The sequence below is a fragment of the Mangifera indica genome, chromosome 10 (genome assembly GCF_011075055.1).
Source record: "Mangifera indica cultivar Alphonso chromosome 10, CATAS_Mindica_2.1, whole genome shotgun sequence".
In the NCBI taxonomy this organism is placed as follows: Eukaryota; Viridiplantae; Streptophyta; class Magnoliopsida; order Sapindales; family Anacardiaceae; genus Mangifera; species Mangifera indica.
The window spans coordinates 2,216,952-2,237,341 of record NC_058146.1 but is presented as its reverse complement, the minus strand read 5'-3'; the positions used below and the strand labels follow the sequence as shown (position 1 = coordinate 2,237,341).

Genomic DNA, 20,390 nt, shown 5'->3' with positions numbered 1-20,390 from the left:
GTGCACCTTCCAAGCCAAATTTTAAAGAGAGGTGAAAACTTTTAGTTTGTTTTGTTAGAGAAAGTAAAGTGTAAAAATGTTTATATTAGTTCAAAATGAACTAAAATGCATTTTATATAATAGTGCCTATTTTGCAATTTCAAAATTCTTATTTGATCGAACAAATTCATAATTTAAAGTTTTACCATGCATATATATCAAATATATACTTTAGCCACTTTAATTTTATCTCACTAACATTTTAACTTTTAAAATGTTATTTTTTTACACTCATATAACATTTTATATGATTTTCATTATCTTTCGGAAGGTTCTAGTCATCCTTAGATGATTAATCCTCTCTTTAGAAAGTTTGGTTTATTGGTGTAACATTTAATGTTCATATGACTTAGCCGTGAGTCATTTTTTAGATGATCCAAAAGTGTACTGAAAACTCAACGACTATGGTAAACATTTAGCAATGTGTCATAGCCTCTAAACCACAATAAAGAAATACTTTATCGAACCTAATATCTTCGATCGTATATTATATGTAGGTAATATCCTTTTGTTATACAATCTAGATTGATTTCGGATTCATGGATTGTCAAAGTCCTAATTTTGATTCTTTACGAATCGTCGATTAAAACATTCAAAACATGTTATAATGAACATCCTTCTTATGACTTATATTATACTCTGTCCAGAGATTCAATTTTCAATATTTATCAATGTTCGTTTTAGAACTCAGAGCCAGATTGAATCAGTGGATATTCAAAACTTAATATTTTTTTAGTCAACGAATCCCATTTTAACCATCATTCTTCTTCATATACAAATAATACATTACCAGTATGACTTGTCTTATGAGATGTGGTTAACCTCGTATATATACACCACTTGAATCACACATATTTGTATCAAATTTGAACATGACGGTGTGCGAGTTTATTATGGTACGAGAGGATCAATTATCTCAAAAAGGACGTAAGTTGATTGGACTATTGTTAAATGTCTTTGGCAATATGAAAGAAGCCAATAAGAGTCATGTTGGTTAACTTTGGGTAAACGTGTGTGATGACACACGCTCAGGCACGCAAAGTCAAGAGTGCAAGATGTATTGTCAGGTGCACAGGAAGGGCTCAAAGACTAAGAGTGTACATGTAAGTAGGAAAAAATGGAAAAGCTTAGTTAAGTATAAAACAAGTTAGTGTGTGATGAGCTTGGTCAAATTGTTGACACTGTATGAGAGTTTTTGCATAATTGTATGCAACAATTGATCGAGGTTGCTTACATATAAACATGCCTTAGAGTGGAGCATGAAAGGTGTTAGATTGAGGTCTTGTGCACCTTAAATAAGACTAGTTGGATAGGAAAAACAACTAACATACAAATTATAAGCAAATTACATGGATTAGATAGATAAGAGGGAATTGTTTGGTTGCATGGTTTGCATGAGAGTAGTCATTATAATTGGGTTAACATTTACAAAGAATCCAATGGCATGCAAAAAAGGTCAAACATATCTTCACAATTGCAGTAACGAGGATATATTCCTTATAATCATGATGGAACAATTGTGAAATTCAAATATTATAATCGCCATTTGTAATTTATCTTATATATTAATTGATGATTGTGAAAGCACATGTGCATTAAAATCATTTTGAGAGATTATTGCCACTTGTATTATTTAACCGATAGGTGTTTGAGGCTGTTAAACGAAGTTCGGGCCACTTGGTTGTATCATAGGTGTCAAATCGACGAGGCATGAGTCCTAAATTCTGATAATTCCCTTTAAACGACACCGTTCAGATGCAGAGAAACTGCGTCGTTTTAACTTGTCTTCTTGTCTTGTCCCCCCCAAGGAGCTCAATGCACTGTTTGTTCAAAAACCACATCGCAGGCTACCCAAGCCAAATCAATCAAAACAACAAAAACGATCGCGCGCTCACGGTGTTTTCTCCGGATGGACATCTATTTCAGGTCGAATACGCGCTGGAAGCCGTCCGGAAAGGAAACGCAGCTGTTGGAGTACGTGGCACCGATATCGTCGTCCTTGGCTTCGAGAAGAAATCCCACTGCTAAGCTCCAAGACGCCAGGTACTTTATATGCATAAGCTGAGTTTCGCATTTGTTTACTGAAACTAGCGATCATTCTGAGCTTATGAATCGATTATGTTAGTTTAAATTGTTACATTCATTAAATGTAAAATATTGAATCTTACTAATATGAAGTTAAACGTTAGTGTGCTAAAAATTTGAACATTTACATGCCTAAAGTGAGCTAAAAATTTTGTAATTTTAGTTAGCTCTCTCTGTAGAAAGTTGAGTTTCGATTTAAATATGTAATTGTACAGAATTGGGTGTGGATTTAAATAAGTGATTGGAGATGTCCGCGTATGACAATTCTTGAACTTTAATGGCTTGTTGTGATACGAATTTCTTTGCTTGACTGATGCATTCTTATTAAAATGCCTATAAGTTTAAACTACACTGCTCTGATGAGACATTATACCATAGGAGGTTGAAGATGTGCTTTGCTTAGATGATAGCATTGATTGGAAGACATAGTTTGTGATATTGACGCCATTCAGCTCAATTATTTCTTCATCTCTTTTTTCCTTTTTTTTTTTTCATTCAGTGAGTGAAAAAGCATTCACGCTATGTATGCCTTAGTACAGTTTGTATACATTGGAAGGATCATGGTGTTTCTTTTGCTCTTTGTTCTACACAATGAATGGTCTTTCTCAGTTCTGATCTTTTTCAAGTGATTTAGAAATCAAAATCTTTCACTAATTACTAGCCTTCACCAGCTTTTCTTGCACATGGCAATGATAGGTGTCATCTCTACAATCTTGAAAGTTTACTCATTACTTAAAAAAGAGGAGAATCATTTAATTCTAAAAGCATGTTTTCATATTCTGTACAGTTCTCTTTTGTTAGCTTGTTGTATTCTGCTATTTAAGAATTTAATTGGTGTGCATACTTATTATCTTCCTATTTGTTGTTTCTGCTTGCAGAATGATTCGTAAGATTGTTTCTTTGGATGACCACATTGCATTGGCTTGTGCTGGGTTGAATGCAGATGCACGTGTTTTGATAAATAGAGCACGCATTGAATGTCAAAGCCATAGGTTGACAGTTGAGGATCCTGTAACCATTGAATATATAACTCGTTATATAGCTGGTCTACAGCAGAAGTATACTCAGAGTGGTGGTGTGAGACCATTTGGTCTTTCAACCTTGATTGTCGGTTTTGACCCATACTCTGGTAATCCATCTCTTTATCAGACTGATCCTTCAGGAACATTTTCTGCATAAAAAGCCAATGCAACTGGTAGAAATTCAAATTCATTGCAAGAGTTTCTGGAGAAGAATTATAAGGAAACTTCTGGGCAAGAAACTGTGAAGTTAGCAATTCGTGCAGTTGGAAGTAAGTTATTCATCTGACCATATTTGCTTCTTATATATTAAAAAAAAAAAATTATTAAGGACCTTGAGAGATTTCCAATTATTGAAAATTCAATGTTATTAATAATAATAAAGATGTCCTGTAAAATAATCTGTGAAACGCTCTATTAATAATACTTAATAACAGTGTGCCTCTATGAAAACTACGAATTTTTCAATAGACACAGAATAATTACCCAAAAAATAGTCATATAGATGTACTAGTATCTCATCTATGACATCTTAATTCTAGTGTGAAACTATTCTTCTTTAATCTCTATATTTTTATTTAGTTTATACATTATTCTTGTCAAGAAGAATTTTCAAACCTAGATGTACCCGCCTTTATTATTTTTTTTTTCTTAGCTTTGACTTCTTTATTTTAGTATGCAACTATTGTTCATTTGTTTGCATTTTCGACAAGTAGATATTGGGTTTTTTAAAGTTGGGTTTGAAAACCTACATTTACACTGTCTTACTTTTGTATCTCTTGTTTGACTTCTTATTTTCGTATGCAACTATCTTCATTAATGTCTATGTTTTCAGTTTTTAGATATGAGATTCTTTTTATGTAGGGTATTCAATATCTGTTCTTTAGATACAAGATACTTTCAAGTAGTGTATTCAAAACGTCTGTATACCTGGCCTTGTACTGAAAGTAGTTTGATTTCATTTTTAATGTCATGCAACAATTAACTAATTGCGCTTCCTATGAGAAGGATTATTGCTAATTAAGTTTCACTTAGGTATAGGTCTGATGAACAAAGTATTTGAAGAACTATGACATGCATATAACTTGTGGTACTTGTGTAGCTTTTTATGCATAGCAATTTTCATTCTTCTGTAAGCATATATGCTAGGGTATAAATTTGCACTATCAAGGATTTTAGGGTTCTCTTTCATTTAGCATATCTCCTGGTTGTTTATTCTAAGTTCTCATGGTGAATCATTTTGTGTCATGCCAGATTATGATATCTCAGCTGCAATAACTCACACTTTGTGTTGCCTACACTCTTTAGGTTGTTGAGAGTGGTGGTAAGAACATCGAAATTGCTGTGATGACAAAAGAGCATGGCCTGCGGCAGCTGGAAGAAGCGGAAATTGATGCCATTGTCACTGAGATTGAAGCAGAGAAAGCAGCAGAAGAGGCTGCAAAAAAGGCTCCTCCAAAAGCAACCTAATTTCATTGAATAAAAAAACTCATAATTCTCTTCTTGGTGTGCTAATCAATGATTCGGTTGTGCATTAGGATGGATGTTGAACGTGCCCAAATTTGCCACTTGCAAAAGATCTGCTTGAAAGTTTTTGCTAGTGGGCACATTACTGTTTCACTGGTGGCACATATCAGTATTTACCTAAAAAAAAAAGTAGGCAACTTTTTTTATGTCATTTCATACCTGAAAAAAAGCACACCATGGATTATTGCTTCACAAATTTGCTTTGAAACGCATCAATCTTCACAAGGTACTTAAAATAATCAAGAAGATTACATTGAAAACTGACATTTTTTATTGAAATTGAAAAGACTTGATGGGCATGTAATGTAGATGTACAGGCAAAAGGAGGTATTTAGTCTCGAAGATCCATGAAAAGATAAAAAATAAGAAAGAAATTATGGGTCCTTTTACACAAAAAGGAAAAGGGTTTTAATCTTGAAGATCTATAAATTAAAAAAAAAAAAAAGATTTGTCACTTTAAGTGAAAACCCTTCTAGAAAAGCTAAAGATCCAAAAAATACTCTAAATTTATAGGGTTCTATTGGTAGATAGAATGATTGGCTATGATAGCAATGTCCAGAAATATATGCATGCATCTGTAAAATGAGTTTCAGGGTCACATTTTGACAATCCAAATGTAATGCATTATGTTCCCTCATACAAGTTTTTGGAATTTGATTTTATTCATAGTTTGTAAAAGTGGGCATGCAAATAATGAGAACCGGAACTAGAATGAACATCACGTACACCACTGAAACATGTGCCATATTTAGCACCCTACTAGTCTATGTGTTTACACCTATGAAAAAGAAGAAGATGAAGGTCTAGTGATGGTGTGGCACTTATTAGATAATTTAAGTGGCAAAAGTGATGAGTCTAAGTACGAGAGAATAGATTCAAAACCCATTGATAACATATTAAAATCAAATATTTGATAATATAGTTAGTTCGACAGTTTATCCTTAAAAGGATAACTTGACACTCAAGTAAAATTTTCTCATTATCAAAAGAAATTCAATAATAAATTTGCATGTATTATACTTCGTGGATACCTCCATTCTAGTGAGAGAATTCAGAGTCGTAATTTTATATTTCAATAATATTTTATATACAAACAATTAGATACTAATATATAAAAAAATAACGATTTTTATAATTGAATGATTTCAAATTAGAGATAAACAGATAATTAAATTATTCAATCATATAATAATACATTAACTCGTAAATGTTGACCCATCATCTATTTGAACATTTAGAACTAGTCTTTGATTTGAATGTATTATTTTATTATATTTTGTTGTGTGGATAGTAAGGGAGAGAAGAGATGTTTGAAATTTGAAAACAAAAACATGAAATGAGAAATTCAACAGGGGGCAGCTGTCTCTGAAAGTAAAACTTTATGACCAATAGATGGCATTGAATTTGATCCCACAACTGCCTTGGAAGAATTGAAGGAGTAAATTGCCACATTTTCAGATGACCAAAAACATCAATTTGAATTGTGGAAGTTGAAAATTGAATGCCCAATGTCTTGGGACAGATGGGAGTTGAGAGAAATTTTGCAACATTTAAACGGAAAATTAATCAATCAAATTTCTGATTTATGGTCAGGATGAGACACCCACTCTTATAAACCATGCACATGAAATCTCAAATATATTATGGACTAACCTAATTTATCATTCTAAACATAAATCATGTATGCCTTCTTTATTGTTTAAATATATTAAGTAATTGATTAATACTTAAAAAAGAAACAAGTATTATGAAATTAATACTACAACAACTGTCCGTGACATTCGAAATCCAGTTAAGTATGTAATATCAATTTTAAATCAAGACTCATCAACATCTTTATTAGAGTCTTTACCCTTCACCTTTAGAGTTAAACTCATACGAATTTATTTATATATAATTACGTATCTAAACTTGGTTCATCGACATTGTAAGGTATGAAAACAATTATACAAAGAATTAATAATAATATTATTATTATTAATTATTATTAATATTGTTTTTTATGAGAAATACAATTATACCATAGACCCACATAATGTCTCACTCAAGTTGACTCATAATTGAAGGGCTGATGAAATAGATTGATGGAAAGAAGCATGCATGTGCAAGAACAAAGGGTTAAGATTGAATAAATATGATCATTATGAAGGGATTATGGTTGTCATGGTCCTAACAGCATGTGGAGCCATCTCTCATTAGACAAAAAAAAAAAAATCCCATACCTAATTGGATAAAATTGGGTGCCTTAAATTTAGATGTGTTGTCCATGTGTTGTACATGTGTATGCACTTATTGAGAGTTCAGACTATTTAATCGATATTAACATCCCTAACCTATTATCTTTTTTGTGTTTTTACTTATATAAGATTTATTTACAAGTGTCACATGTCCGAGATTTAATTTTCTTTTATATTTATGAATTTTTAATTAAAGTTTCGAACACATGAGTGTCTCACCCTCCAAGTTATACATGAAAATAACATTTACACATGAAAATTCTCTAAGTTTCACTCACAATGTCAACCTAAACTCTTACCTCTTTTGAGTAAGGTGAAAATTAGACATCTTTTGATTTTATTATGCGTAATTATATACTTAATGTGATTAAGAAATTCAATTTATGAAAATTAAATTTTTACGGTGGGTAAAAAGTAAAGCCCAAAAACATGTCGAATTGTCTATTATATTGTGTATGAAAAACTTAATTTTTTATATCGTATGTTGTATATTATTTTATATTATTGGATACATAATTTTTTATAATAATAAAAATTCAATTTGTCATATCATCATCTTGAGATATATCATAAAAAAATTTTAAAATTTTTCAAATATATTTATACCCTATCATCACTTATAAAAAAAAGTATGTTGATAATATATATTATATTGTATAAAATATTTATTGTAATCTATAAGTTTTATATATCTTACGATAAGTTTTATATTTTGCTCTGTATGATGTGATACGATATACTGGGATCCATCACACTCAAAATAATCTAGTGACGGACAACAACCTAACCATATCAACTTTCATGCATCTCAGCCACACACATGCATTCTTCTTCTATCTTTATTCATTTTAATTTATCCCTATTTATTATCAATTTTTTCACATTCACTTTTCCACCAGCTAGGCTTTTGCTATCTTGAGCCTCTGTGTGGCTTTCGCACCCCTCTCATTTCAAACAATAATTTTCGAATTAAATAAAATTTTTATTGAAAAAATTCTCCTGATTTAAGCTTTTACTTGAAAAAAAAAAATATTTTTATAAATTTTGAAAAATTGACTTATTTTAAAAATACAGACAAAAATGTTGTCACCCATTTGAGTAGTGTTTTTTTTTTTTTAAAATCCAAAATTAATTATGATTTAAAAAAATATATTTTATTTTACAAATTAAAGTAAATAAATACGAGTGAAATTGAGATGTAGATAAGAAAGAAAGAAAGAAAGAAGTTGGATCTGAAGGTGGTGGGGTTTTAGGAGTGAGAGTGAGAGTGAGAGAGTGACAGGCAGCGCGTGGGCCCGCCGCCGCAAGCGCGCACATGAAGCCTACGTCGGACTGCTGCCAACTACCGCCCAAAAAGAGTGGAGTTGGTGGGGGTGTGGGATACAGACGTTTACAACCTGCAATTCTGTACCCTTTCTTTTATGCAATATTCACATCTCTGCCATCACTCTTTTTCCTAATATCTATTTTAAAATATAGTCTAAAAAATGGTCTAACAAGTTTTTGCAAAACAAACTTCTATTTTGCATACAAAAGTAAATATATATTTATTTATGCCTTCTTAGACTACCTAATTGGTACTCAAATAATTCGTTATTATATAATTAAATAATTTTAAATTAATTAAATAAATTTTTATCTTTTCAAAAGAGGTCAGATCAGGTGTACACACTAAGCTTTTAAAAATGATATATGTGGTCCTCTTTTTTTTTTTTTTTTCCGATAAGTAATTCATATGTGGTCCTCTTTGTTCTAATGTTATTTCCCCTTTTTCTAAATTTTTTTATAGCCCCTATGTCCCGCTTTGTTTGCCACTTCATTATCTATCAGTTAAACTACAGATACTTCATTCTCTGAATCATTGAATATAATCATACTTTTTGTGAGTTTGTTTGTTGGAATAAAGTTGTCAATGGATTTTTTATAATTTTAAATTAAAGATAAAATAATATTTAATTATATAATAATGTATTACTTAAATATAAAATTAAATACTTAAAATTGAATATATACAATATTACTTATAAAAAAAATATTTTTTTCGAAGATAATTGAATTTATATCGATTGATGAGTGGCATTAAGTAGGTAAAACAAGGACCCACATGAAAGTTCAAGCATGTGATTAGGAGTCCAAGGAGATGTTAAGGTAAAATAAAAAAATGTTACATGGAAGACAGAAGCAACTAATTAATTATGATAAGTAATGAAAATGGCTTCTTGTATAATTTTCTTGAAGAAAAAGAGAAGATAAAGGAGGAAAATGGAAATATAAAATTTGAATAAATATCTTATGGAAGCTTCTAAAGTCTCTACCTAACCCCTTTGAAAAAAAAGGCCAAAAAAAAAAAGAGTGAAATGTTGAAAAGTGAAGAGCTTTTTCTAGTGGAGAATGGCCATTCTCTTTTGGATCTTTCTTCCAATGTATATAATGCCTACTAACCCAATGTCGTTTTGACACTTAAAAATTAAACTGATTACATTAAATTGATCAAATTTTAAATTTAATAATTTAATATATAATTACTATATTAGATAAATCAACAGTTTAATCTTAATTTATAATTGAGAGATCTCAAACCTATATTTTGACATTTAAAGGTTTTTTTTTATTATTCAAATTATTTATTAATATTTAAAAAAATTTATTTAATTTTTTTGCTTCCGAATTAAATTAATTGTACTGTCCAAGTTAAATTTGGAATCCAATAATAACGGATTGATTACTATTATAGCAGATAACAAAATCTCTAGTTGGTTATAATTATTCTTGGTACTGGTTGCAGCCAGACTTTAGTAAGAGGTCAGGTCAGGTCAGATCAAAATCATCGGACCCCAGTGACATGACTCTCAGTTAATGCAGCTGGGAATTTTGATTTATTTATTTATTTGGGTCAATTGCCGATTATTCAATTTCTTTACTAATTCATGTTATAATTTTATTTATTTTATAATATGATTCCCCCATTGATGAACTGGTCACATTTGGTAGCCGAGACTCTTGATACTTGTATGATAGAACTGGTTTCTTGACCCTTTGAGTACTTTTCTATAATCAATCAATGATTTATACTAATTACTCAATTAATTATAACATTAAGTCAACAATTACATCTCCTTCCTTCCTATCATATCCTTTCTCTTTCTGTGTGTGTGTATATATATATATATATCTATTTCTTATTACCTATAAGGAGATATATCTATCTTCATATTTTAAATGGCAAGATTTGGGACCTAAAAGTTGACAAAGAACCCAAAATGCAATAATCACAGAAAAAAGCAAAGAAAACAAAACGACTTAAACCATCTAAACATTTTCTGCCGTGCAGAATCTTAAATGGGGTACAACAGTAGTTGAAGAAGATAGAAGAAATGAAAAAGCTAGCATGCATGCACTAAATTCAATTCTAAATTTATGAGTAATAAGAAGAATGGGGGCCATGGAGAAGACAACAAACAAGGTTTTGATGCCACCAAGATAAAGATCATTGATATGAATATTAACCAAAGCGTCCTCAGGTTGGGCAAAAGCAAAATCAAAACGTTTTAAACAACAAAAAGGAGGAGCCATTACCAGCCATATTAATAATCTTTTCTCTCTAGCCTTGAAAGAAACAACCCAGTTAGGGTTTTCCAAGTTCGCATTTGGTTGTGGGGTTGGTCGATAATTTAATGTTTGGTTGGTAGAAGAAGGATGGTACTACGGTTAGGCCATGCCAGTTTTAGTTTCTTGCCTGATTTGATTATATGATAAGATCTTTAATTGATTTTGTTTATTGATCTGGCAGATGAAGAAGAGATAGGTTACCCACCACTCCATCTTCTTCATCCTTTCTCCTCCTCTCACTGCTTATCCTTTTATTTGTATATGAATATTCAACTTTTTCTATACAGGACAAAGACAAAACCCCCTTAAAAGAATCTAATATAATAAGCAAGAAAGCAAACTGTATACAGTCACATGAATCAACATGCTATGAATATATAAAGATAATTTTCTTCAGAAAAGAGCTAAAGAAGGTAAACCAATCTTTAAACTATGTCTGTGTAAACATAATAATAAGCAGTTGTTACAGAGAGAGAATATGTTTATTAAAATATTTATAGAGATATATGTATATATATGATGGTAGTACCAAAAAACAATCATATAGCAGGACCATTTTGAAGTTTGGTGGGTGGGGATCTAACAAATCCTAACTTTTTTATCCGTTTTATCTTGGAAAAGAGTGGGAGAAACCAAGAAAGAAAGGGACTTGGCTGCACTCAATGGAGAGAAAATGAACAGAGAGATTTAAAGAAACAGATTATATCATTTAAACTAGTACTATATTACTATTCACTAATTAATAATAAACATACAAATTAGAGAAAAATCAGAAATAAAAAGAGAAAAAAATTAGAGAAATTCTTTCCATTCTGGTGATCATCATCATCAACATCATCAGATTTCATCAGCTACATGATTCAATTTCAATCCTCAATTGGGTGTTTGTTTATTTCATCTCCAAGCTTCTGTAATCAAAACACCACCTTTCAATCCTAAGAAATCATAACATGTGTTGCTGGTGGTACTGCTTCCAATTCCAATACTTCTACTGATGCAACTGCAATCTTTACTATTTTGTAACCCCAAACTGCAGGCGAAACAAAGACTGCTACTTCTCACCCCATTGGTCAATGGCTCTGTTGGGTTTTGTTGTGATGATGGGGGGCTGATTCTCAGCTCAAGATTCAAGTCTGGACACTTTTCTTGGACTAGTACTTGATGATGATCGAGCATATTCTTCTCTTTGCAAACGAATCCCCCACTAGTATTTTTCTTCTCTTTAGTATTATCACTGTTAATAATGATCTCTTCTTTAGCTGCAGTGAAAGATATTGTAGTTGTTGGTGTTGTGGCATCTTGAGATGGCTCATTGAGCGACCTGTGAGTTGCAGGATCAATTCCTCTGTTCAAAAGCTTCCTTCTTATATGTGTATTCCAGTAGTTTTTTATCTCATTATCTGTTCTTCCTGGTAATCTCCCAGCTATAAGAGACCATCTGTAAGAAAACATAAAAACGACCCATCAAAACTGAATTTTTTCCAAAGGGTGGGTTTGTAATGGTGATAAAAAGGAACAAAAAAGGAAGAAACTTACTTGTTACCAAGAAGACTATGGAGTTTAATAATAAGCTCATCTTCTTCTTCTGTAAAATTCCCACGTTTAAGGTCAGGCCTCAAATAATTGATCCAACGAAGTCTACAACTTTTCCCACATCTAAGAAGGCCAGCAGCTTTAGGGAGAGAGCGCCAGCAGCCTTCACCATGAGCTCTAATATAAGCAATAAGGCGATCATCTTCCTCTTTGGTCCATGCACCTTTGTTTGTGTGAGCCTTTTCACAGCAAGGAGACCTTCCCATTGATAACACTAACAATAATAACCAAAACAAGTAGAGCTTTTGGAAGCAGAAACAGAAATTATCAAGAGGGCTTAAGCTTGTAGCAGTAATAGCAGTAGTAGTTGTTGTTGTTGTTTTCCTTGTTTCTGAAACATTAAGGCCGGCCTTTGAGAGAACTAATGGCGTAGTTATATAGGCTGTTGACTAATGGAAAAGGAGAGAGAGCAGTGAAGGTAATTGCTTCTAGATGTGAGTTGGTGAGACAGGTTTGAGAGAGTGGCTGGTGGTGGCCTCTTAATTTGATGAAAATTATCATATAATAAGCTAAAGGGAACTTCACTGTAGGTAACCTTCAGGTAGGTGTAAAGTAAGGAATTTAAAAGTATAGACATAAGACAATATTTCATCTTAACTTGCCCTTTATTTTATTACTATTATTTTTTTAATCCAAAAACTCCAACTGGGTTTTTGTATACAGCATCTAAAAAGTACAGATATATTGTCAGTCTTTGAAGACTTAGAAATCAAGAGTGTTATTAATTAAGAGTGAGATTAATTAATAATTAGAGGTTATTAATAAGATAATTAAGTAGAGGGGTTGATTTAGAAATAGATAAAAAGTTAGTTGTGGTGGGGATTTGGAAAAGAAAATTAACAAGTGGTTTGGCAATTCTTTTGTATAAGTATGGACATGGTAGTTGTGGTTCTTTATTCTATTGGTACACTATCATGCATGAGAGAGAGAAAGAGACGGGTTTCTAGAAGAGTTGGAGGTTGGGTTAAAGGATGAAAGAAAAGAGAAATGAAAATAAAAAAAGATATGAAATGAGTGTAGTTGTGGTTGTATGTGGGCTTTGGTTTACCTTCCACTTTTTTTTCCTCCCCCCTCAAACCTTGAGGAACAAGTTTAGTCAAGGGTTGAGTTTGAGATGAGGAGGATAGGTTAATTTGATTCACCTTTATGTTGTTATCTCAGATTCTCTATCCCCCAATTTTGTATAATATCTATTTGTTACCCACCACAAGCAACAAGAGCATCTCCTCTTTTTTAGGAAAAAATAGATGGCAACTCGAATCTCCAATCGGGTATTTGGCTTGCCTCTATATAAACAAGAAAGAAATTATTCCATAAAATCAGAGAAAAAAACAACGACGAAAAAGAAGATAAATATATTCTTGACTCATTCTCTCTTTGGTTTTTTTCTTTTTTTTATATATTTTATAAATTTTTATATATTAAATTATTTTTAAAAAGTTTTAAATCGTTATAGATATATAATATTTAATAAATATTTTATTTTTTTAAGGAGAATAGAAAGAGAAAAGAGGGAGAAATTTTTATGGAAAAGAGACTTAGATGAAGAAAAATTTTCCCAACAAGAACAGAGATTAGAGTATCTGTCTTCAACCTGATCCATTATTATCCCTACTCTCTTTCTGTTTCTCTCATTCATAATGATTATTATTATTATTATTATTATTATCATCATCAAATTCAAGTGGGTGGCAGCAAGTGTTAAAGGTAATGGGCAGAAGTAGTTTTCATGGACAGGCCATTTATGATAATAATTTCAACTCTATTGCTTATATTTCATTTCATCTCACCTACTTTTTTAACCCTTTCTCTCTTTCTGACTCTCCCTAATCCAACGCTGCCCTATTTTTTGATGTTGAACTCTTTCTTTCTTTCTTTTTTTCATTTTTCCAATTCATTCCTTTAATAATACTTTCTATCTACTTTCACTATACACACACACCTAAGCTTATCCATATGTATGTATCTTCTTCCTCCTCTTCTTTCACTTTTTTCCAAAAAGCCCATTTTTAAGCAGAATTGAAGATTGATCTTTTTTTTTGTGAAATAAGTGGTATTGCAATCAGACGGTCCTCAATCCTCATCATCATATCAGAAAGAAACCCATTTGTGTTGTGTCCCTTCAATTAAAACACACAACACAACTCATCTCCACATGATGCCCACAAAATTGGCAATTATGAAAATGAATGCAGCCACCACATCATCCACGTGGATGTCATGTGCTTAGGTTTTCTCTTTCTTTATGATGCTTTCCCCAAACCCAAATCCCCTCATTAACATTTTATAAAAATATTATCGGATATTATAATAAAAAGTACGGATGCATCCTCTTTAACCTTACGCTTGCCTACCTACCCCTTGCCTGCCTGCCCGCCCGCCCTTCCATGTGGGACTCTTCAGTTTAGCTTTGTGTCAGTTTCAGTGACCCGCTTAAGGATAAAGTTCGTTTGGCATTTTTAGTAACATCACAATTTCTTCACTTAAGCAAAAATAATATGACTGTTGTATTGGTCACTAAATTCAAAATTTAATCTATTTGGCATATTATTGATTTTCCATCAAAGTAATAACCCGACTTAAATAAGAGATTCTCATTAAAAAAAATACCTTCTACTCCGTATTCACATTTTTATAGTCTTAAAGATCTCTACAATATATCCATTAGAAGATAAGCCTATATAATTTTGTGAATTCTATAGGAAACCATTTGAAATTATATCTGTAATAGAATGGTCCACTTATACTCAGGCATAATAAGAATAAACAGACAAACCCAATGAAATGGCCTAGGAAGAGTGTTCTTTTTGTGTTTCACAAGACCTATAGGAATTGTTATGAGTATATATGAGAGCTCGACTGGGCTGGGGTAATACAAGCTAAATTGTAGAGATCAGTAAGGGACGGTACATGGTACATTTAGTATTTAGTAATCTTATTCATTTCATCCTTTTGCGAACTTCATAGACGTAGCTGAGGATCACCACTGCAGCGGCAACCGCAACTCCCACTGCGCTCTGAGCCAATATACTACCATCTTTTTGAATTGTTTTTGAGGAACTTGGGGAAAACCCTAGTTCCGAAAGTTTCTTATGAGATGCGGCGTAATCTCTGAAGAACGCATCCTCATCCTGCCATGGCCCAGAAATTGGGTAGAATAAGTAGGAAAGCATCATTCTCACGAAAATAGATAAGTTGGGGAGAGCCAAGACAAGATCAAATAACAAATTGTAATTATAATTATGTAGGGAGGCAAAAAGATGTTCTTTTGGGAAAAAGCTGATTAGGAGAAACATTGTATAAAACAGAAGGCAATTAATCAAGTTCAATCAAACCAACTGTGAGCTTCTGATCCAAGACCTAACTCATTTATTCAACTGCAACTGTCTGGCCCTCAGGAATTGGGTAACAGTTACGTATTTGACAGATAACAAATTTTTTCAGACACTATATCCTATTTCCAACCTCCAGGGTGGTCATACCAACCTCAAGGGGTCCTAATTGCTGCTGCATAGTAAGTTAGGTTTGATCTAGTACCCAACTTGTAACCATGGAAATATTTAAAAGTATAAACATGATACAACATTAATCAGAAATTTATGTAATATCATCAACCAAGTTTCAGGTTGGCCAAAACCAAGTCTTAATCCAAACCTAATCTATTCATACAGAGATTGAACTCAGGCTAGATGATTCATCTAATAAATGGGTCACATTCTGAAACCTCTACAGGTTTGTAGGTGTGCATTGTCAAATAGCATTTAAAGGTAAATTCAGTTCTATGGGCTGTCACTGTAATAAAATAATTATATTAAATAATCAGGCATCAACATTGCCTAATTAGCACATAAGAAACAACAAGAAAGGTGATTATCTACTAAAATTGATTATATTTCATTACAGTATTAAGCCCAGTTGACCAGGGGTTAGTTAGTCAAGAGAAGAGTATAATACCTTTGCATACAACTCAACATACCGATGGAACTCAGGGTCTTCAACTAAAGCCTTGTCAGATAGAAGTTGTAATAACCCTTCTGATTCCCCATTCAGCAGTTCCCTAAAATCAACAACAATTGTGAATAATTGATTGAAATAAACATTACATAATTCCCATGAAGAAGATAAAAAGAGAATATTTTGCCGAGCAGGGTTTAAGCCTCACACGAAGTATGAGTTATCAAACTTCAGAGGCTCCCTGGTCCAAGGGCCATCGAAACCTGATCTTTCTGGATGAGCTCGTCCCTAAACCATAACAGTAAACTGTTACGTTTAACTCATCTATCCACTATGCAAAATATTGGTTATAGGTACAAGAATGTTCAGTTACCAGAGTATGGCCTCCTGAAAGGGCTACTATATCCTTGTCTGAAAGACCCATCCGATAGAATATGTCCCTTAGGTGAGGTGGACCTACCACCAAATAGAGGAAAAGTTGAATTTACTACCCAAGCATTGTCATATTTGACCTCTTTAAACTGACAAGGTGCACGGTAACCTGAATATTTCTACAAAGAACTGAAACCTTATGCAGACGAGAATTCAAATGGAGCAGCTATTGGACCTAATATACCATGGAAACATTGTCCATCGAGATAAAGAACGTAAGACTTCAATTGCTTTTAATTCATTCTTCTCTATCAACTTGGGGCTTCAAAGCAAAACATGATCAGATAACAGCAATGATTTTCAAATAAAATTTTTTTAAAATGTTCACATAAAAACTTCCAGATGACTATTGTATGAAGGTTACAAGTCATGCATAGTGTAGCATCCAAAAACCAAATTATCAAAAATTATCATTCATAAACAGCTTCATTATTTTACAAAGTTACATTCACTGAATTAACAAAGGTACCTTTTTTGGCATCTGGAAGACGCCCTTCATTTGGAGAAACTTTTGAATCCTAAGAACATTTGACAAGTAATTAAATAAGAGCAATTTATGAAGCCAGATATGTAATTAAAAAAGCCACATTATTATACCTTTCTACCAGGGACAAAGCCAATGGTGGGGCCCCCAGTAACCTCAACTGCCACAACGCCAGCAAGCTAAAATAAAGAATTAATCATCAGAAAAGTTTAAAATTTTCATAACTCAAGTTTATTCATGAAAATTGTGAGACATTACATCATAATTCATAGGAATTAAGCCTAGTGACCAAAGATAGTAAAAAAGAATTCTTAATGAAGGTAATGGAGATTCACTAATCACTCAAATATTAACTAAGCATGAATACTGCATAGGATAGAGAAAATGAAAAGAAAAGTCCTTCTAAAAGTGCATTTCACATTATCCCATCAGAAGGCATAGTCTAGGAATTCTCCCTAGAGTTAAGCGATTTGTTAAACTATACCATACCCTCTTACTCCCAACATGCCTCTGAATATCCCTTCAGCTATCAATATTTTTTCAGGCCTTAATATCAAATCTATATAAAGCCACTCTCACTGCAATGAAATGATGAAAACCAATCCTTGTATATTCACAAATAAAACAGAATGCTTGCAAAGATTGGGCAGACAGAACACATTCTAAAAACTAGCCATAACAATTGAGTCCATACAAGGCATCACCAATGTGCATAGGATATATTATGAACAACAATCATAGGGGATATAATACATAAACAAACTTCATTATATTCTCCATAAATGGAATAACTATACACAGCAGTTTGTGTTAAGGTACACACTTATAACAGTAAGGAGCAACCATTCTCCTTCCCACATCCCAAACCAAACATTAAGAGAAAAAATCCGTGGAAATAATTATAAATATGAGAAAACAAATATTCAAATAATTTCCAAACAACCTTTTTGATTCAATACTCACCTGGTATAGGTCTGCATAGGTTATCTTCGGATGTTTAGCCTTGACTTCCTCTGGAAAAATGAAAGAAAAGCACCATCATAACAACAAGTAAGCACATGAATTGTTTTTGGATTCTCCCATATCATATTCTTAATAAATATCATACCCAAATCACACCCATGAATTAGACAATACTGTCTATTAAACCAATTATTTGATCAAAAATATAAATGAAAGTAATATTTTAGTACCATAGGTGTAGATTTCAAGAATGGTATAATATATGAATCCAGAGCATCGAATGAATCAGATTTCTAATGCAAATCTTACTCATGGAAGAATGGGGGTGGGGGGTGTGCGGGGTGGAGGAGGGTTGTGGGATTCTGATTCAGTTTACAAGGTTCACTGACATAATTTATATCAAACAACATGTTTCAACACATAATATAACACACAATAAAATGTTTGCGGGGGGGCATATGTAAAACATTATTAAATTAAATTTTTTTTTTCTTTCATATTGTATGATTCCTACACTTAGCAATAAAACTCAGGAAAATCTTTCTGAAAAACCTAATGCTATTATTTCTAAAAATAAAAAGCTTAGCACACACAAACTGTTTATAGCTCTTCTTAATCAAGTTCAATGATACTGGTGAGTGAAGTGCTTTTAAAATAAAGCACAAAACCTTATTTGCAACTCAAGTCAATCTAATAAATAGAGACCACCTACAAAACCACTAAACCAACAGCCACTAATAAAACTTGAGCATGTGATTGAAATTTACCTACTTCAACAAAGTTATCAACCGTTCTATTAAATAGCCAAGACCCCCAATGACATGCAACGGGCACCTCACCATCCAAACTCAGAAAGCTAAAACTTTATGAAGCCACACAATCACATGAATTTCATGCTTTTCTTTCCAAGCAGTGACTAACAGGCCACAATTTTTAACTCCCTTACATTTAGAATAAGGTCTCAACTCAACGGACTAATCAACTCACATATGTACATTCATCAACGAAAATTAAAAATGCAAACATGTTATGTATGGTAAGGTTTATCAGTTAATTCAGCAGCAGTTAGACAAGAAAGCCCACCGCAGAAATCAAGAGCAATTTTCAAGCCATTATTGGCGCCATGAGAGTACTCCTCTGGGTTCCTAATTGATCCATTTGGTCCACCAGTCTTCGTGTTCACGTCATATGTTCCCGCGTCATGCCACCTTCAATTAAAAAAAGATGCAATAAGATTAAAAACAACTAACGAGAGTCCTTAAAACTTTCTCTCGTTTACTCGGGAAACAAACACGAAACTATGGAGAGAAAGTGCGCACGCTAAACGGAGCATGATAGGGGCGCAGTTCTTGTAGGCGATTAAGGCGCGAAGATCGCGGCGAGCCTTGTCGATTTCCTTCAGGTACTCCGTGTCAACCACCGGAAAAGCCATGTCAGCTCACGGTATCAGTAACTGTGACTGTTACGAGAAGGAGGTTTGGTTTAGACGAAGAAGTAAATGACCAGACTACCAGTGAAGGGGGACCTTTAGAAATGGATTAGGTGACTCCTTGTCGCACGCAAAAGCGCCCTAATATTAAGATTGAGATCCATACGTGGCAGATAGATACTGGCTATAAGGATAGAAAGTCAAAGTAACCAAAAATTTATTCAATAGACAGTGTGCCCATCTTCATCTTTACTCCACATTCAAACAATACACAAGAGAAGGCAATCTTTTGATATTGAGCTTAATCACCCTTCATGGGAATTAAGGTGTATAGCATAATTCTAGTCATAATATTATAAATCAACCTTTCAAATTTTAGGGTTACTAATATGTTTCAACTAAGATTTGATATTGCTTGAATGTTGTATTGTTGGTTGATTCTTGAGTTAAATATGTGTTATTAAGCCTTGAATGGAGCTTATGTTTTCGCCAAAACTTATGGATTCAAACAAAATGCAAGCTTTGTTTGGTAAGTTTGTTGAATAATAAAGTTTCGTCAAACTATATTTAAAAGAGTTAGTCTTAATCTACATAAACAATTTATTTTGAGCGACCCTTTTTTCAAATAGAAAAAACTTTATGAAAAAAATAGATTAATGCAAAATTTGATTAGGATTCAATTAATATATGTAAGATGAATTATAATTGAATGGAGGTTTAGGACAAATTAGGCCAACACTTTCGGAAATGGGATTTATTTCTGCAGTGGGATTTGTTTTTATGGTTGTAATTTATTTTGATGATTGAAAAGACTGCAAGGGTTTTAAGATTATTGAGATGGTTATGTTGGTGGCAAGCAAATTGGCAGTGGTATGACAATGGTGATTCCAATAGAAAAAATGGTGACTAAAGATTCTAGATTTGAAATGCAATGACTGAATTGTAAATTTTTGGAACAATTTATACAAAGGGTATTCTTTTTAAAAAAAAATTAGAAAATGAAATTATTATTTTAATTA

At 32.6% G+C, this 20,390-nt stretch overlaps 2 protein-coding genes and 1 pseudogene across 2 annotated transcripts; 1 reads left to right on the top strand and 2 right to left on the bottom strand.

Moving 5' to 3' along the window:
* The first annotated feature begins 1,758 nt into the window (after positions 1-1,758).
* LOC123227401 lies at positions 1,759-4,821 on the top strand (annotated as a pseudogene).
* A 6,381-nt stretch (positions 4,822-11,202) lies between these two features.
* Positions 11,203-12,592, bottom strand: LOC123227160 (myb-related protein 308-like). The gene is made up of 2 exons (XM_044651845.1): positions 12,053-12,592; positions 11,203-11,954 (listed from the first exon to the last, which is right to left on the bottom strand). The coding sequence occupies exons 1-2, from the start codon at positions 12,313-12,315 to the stop codon at positions 11,411-11,413; spliced, it is 807 nt and encodes a 268-aa protein (XP_044507780.1). The 5' UTR covers positions 12,316-12,592; the 3' UTR covers positions 11,203-11,410.
* A 2,233-nt stretch (positions 12,593-14,825) lies between these two features.
* LOC123228152 (L-ascorbate peroxidase 3-like) lies at positions 14,826-19,504 on the bottom strand. Its single transcript, XM_044653422.1, has 9 exons — positions 19,262-19,504; positions 19,026-19,150; positions 17,943-17,992; positions 17,093-17,158; positions 16,965-17,013; positions 16,437-16,519; positions 16,272-16,351; positions 16,064-16,166; positions 14,826-15,240 (listed from the first exon to the last, which is right to left on the bottom strand). The coding sequence occupies exons 1-9, from the start codon at positions 19,372-19,374 to the stop codon at positions 15,049-15,051; spliced, it is 861 nt and encodes a 286-aa protein (XP_044509357.1). The 5' UTR covers positions 19,375-19,504; the 3' UTR covers positions 14,826-15,048.
* Positions 19,505-20,390: the final 886 nt, after the last annotated feature.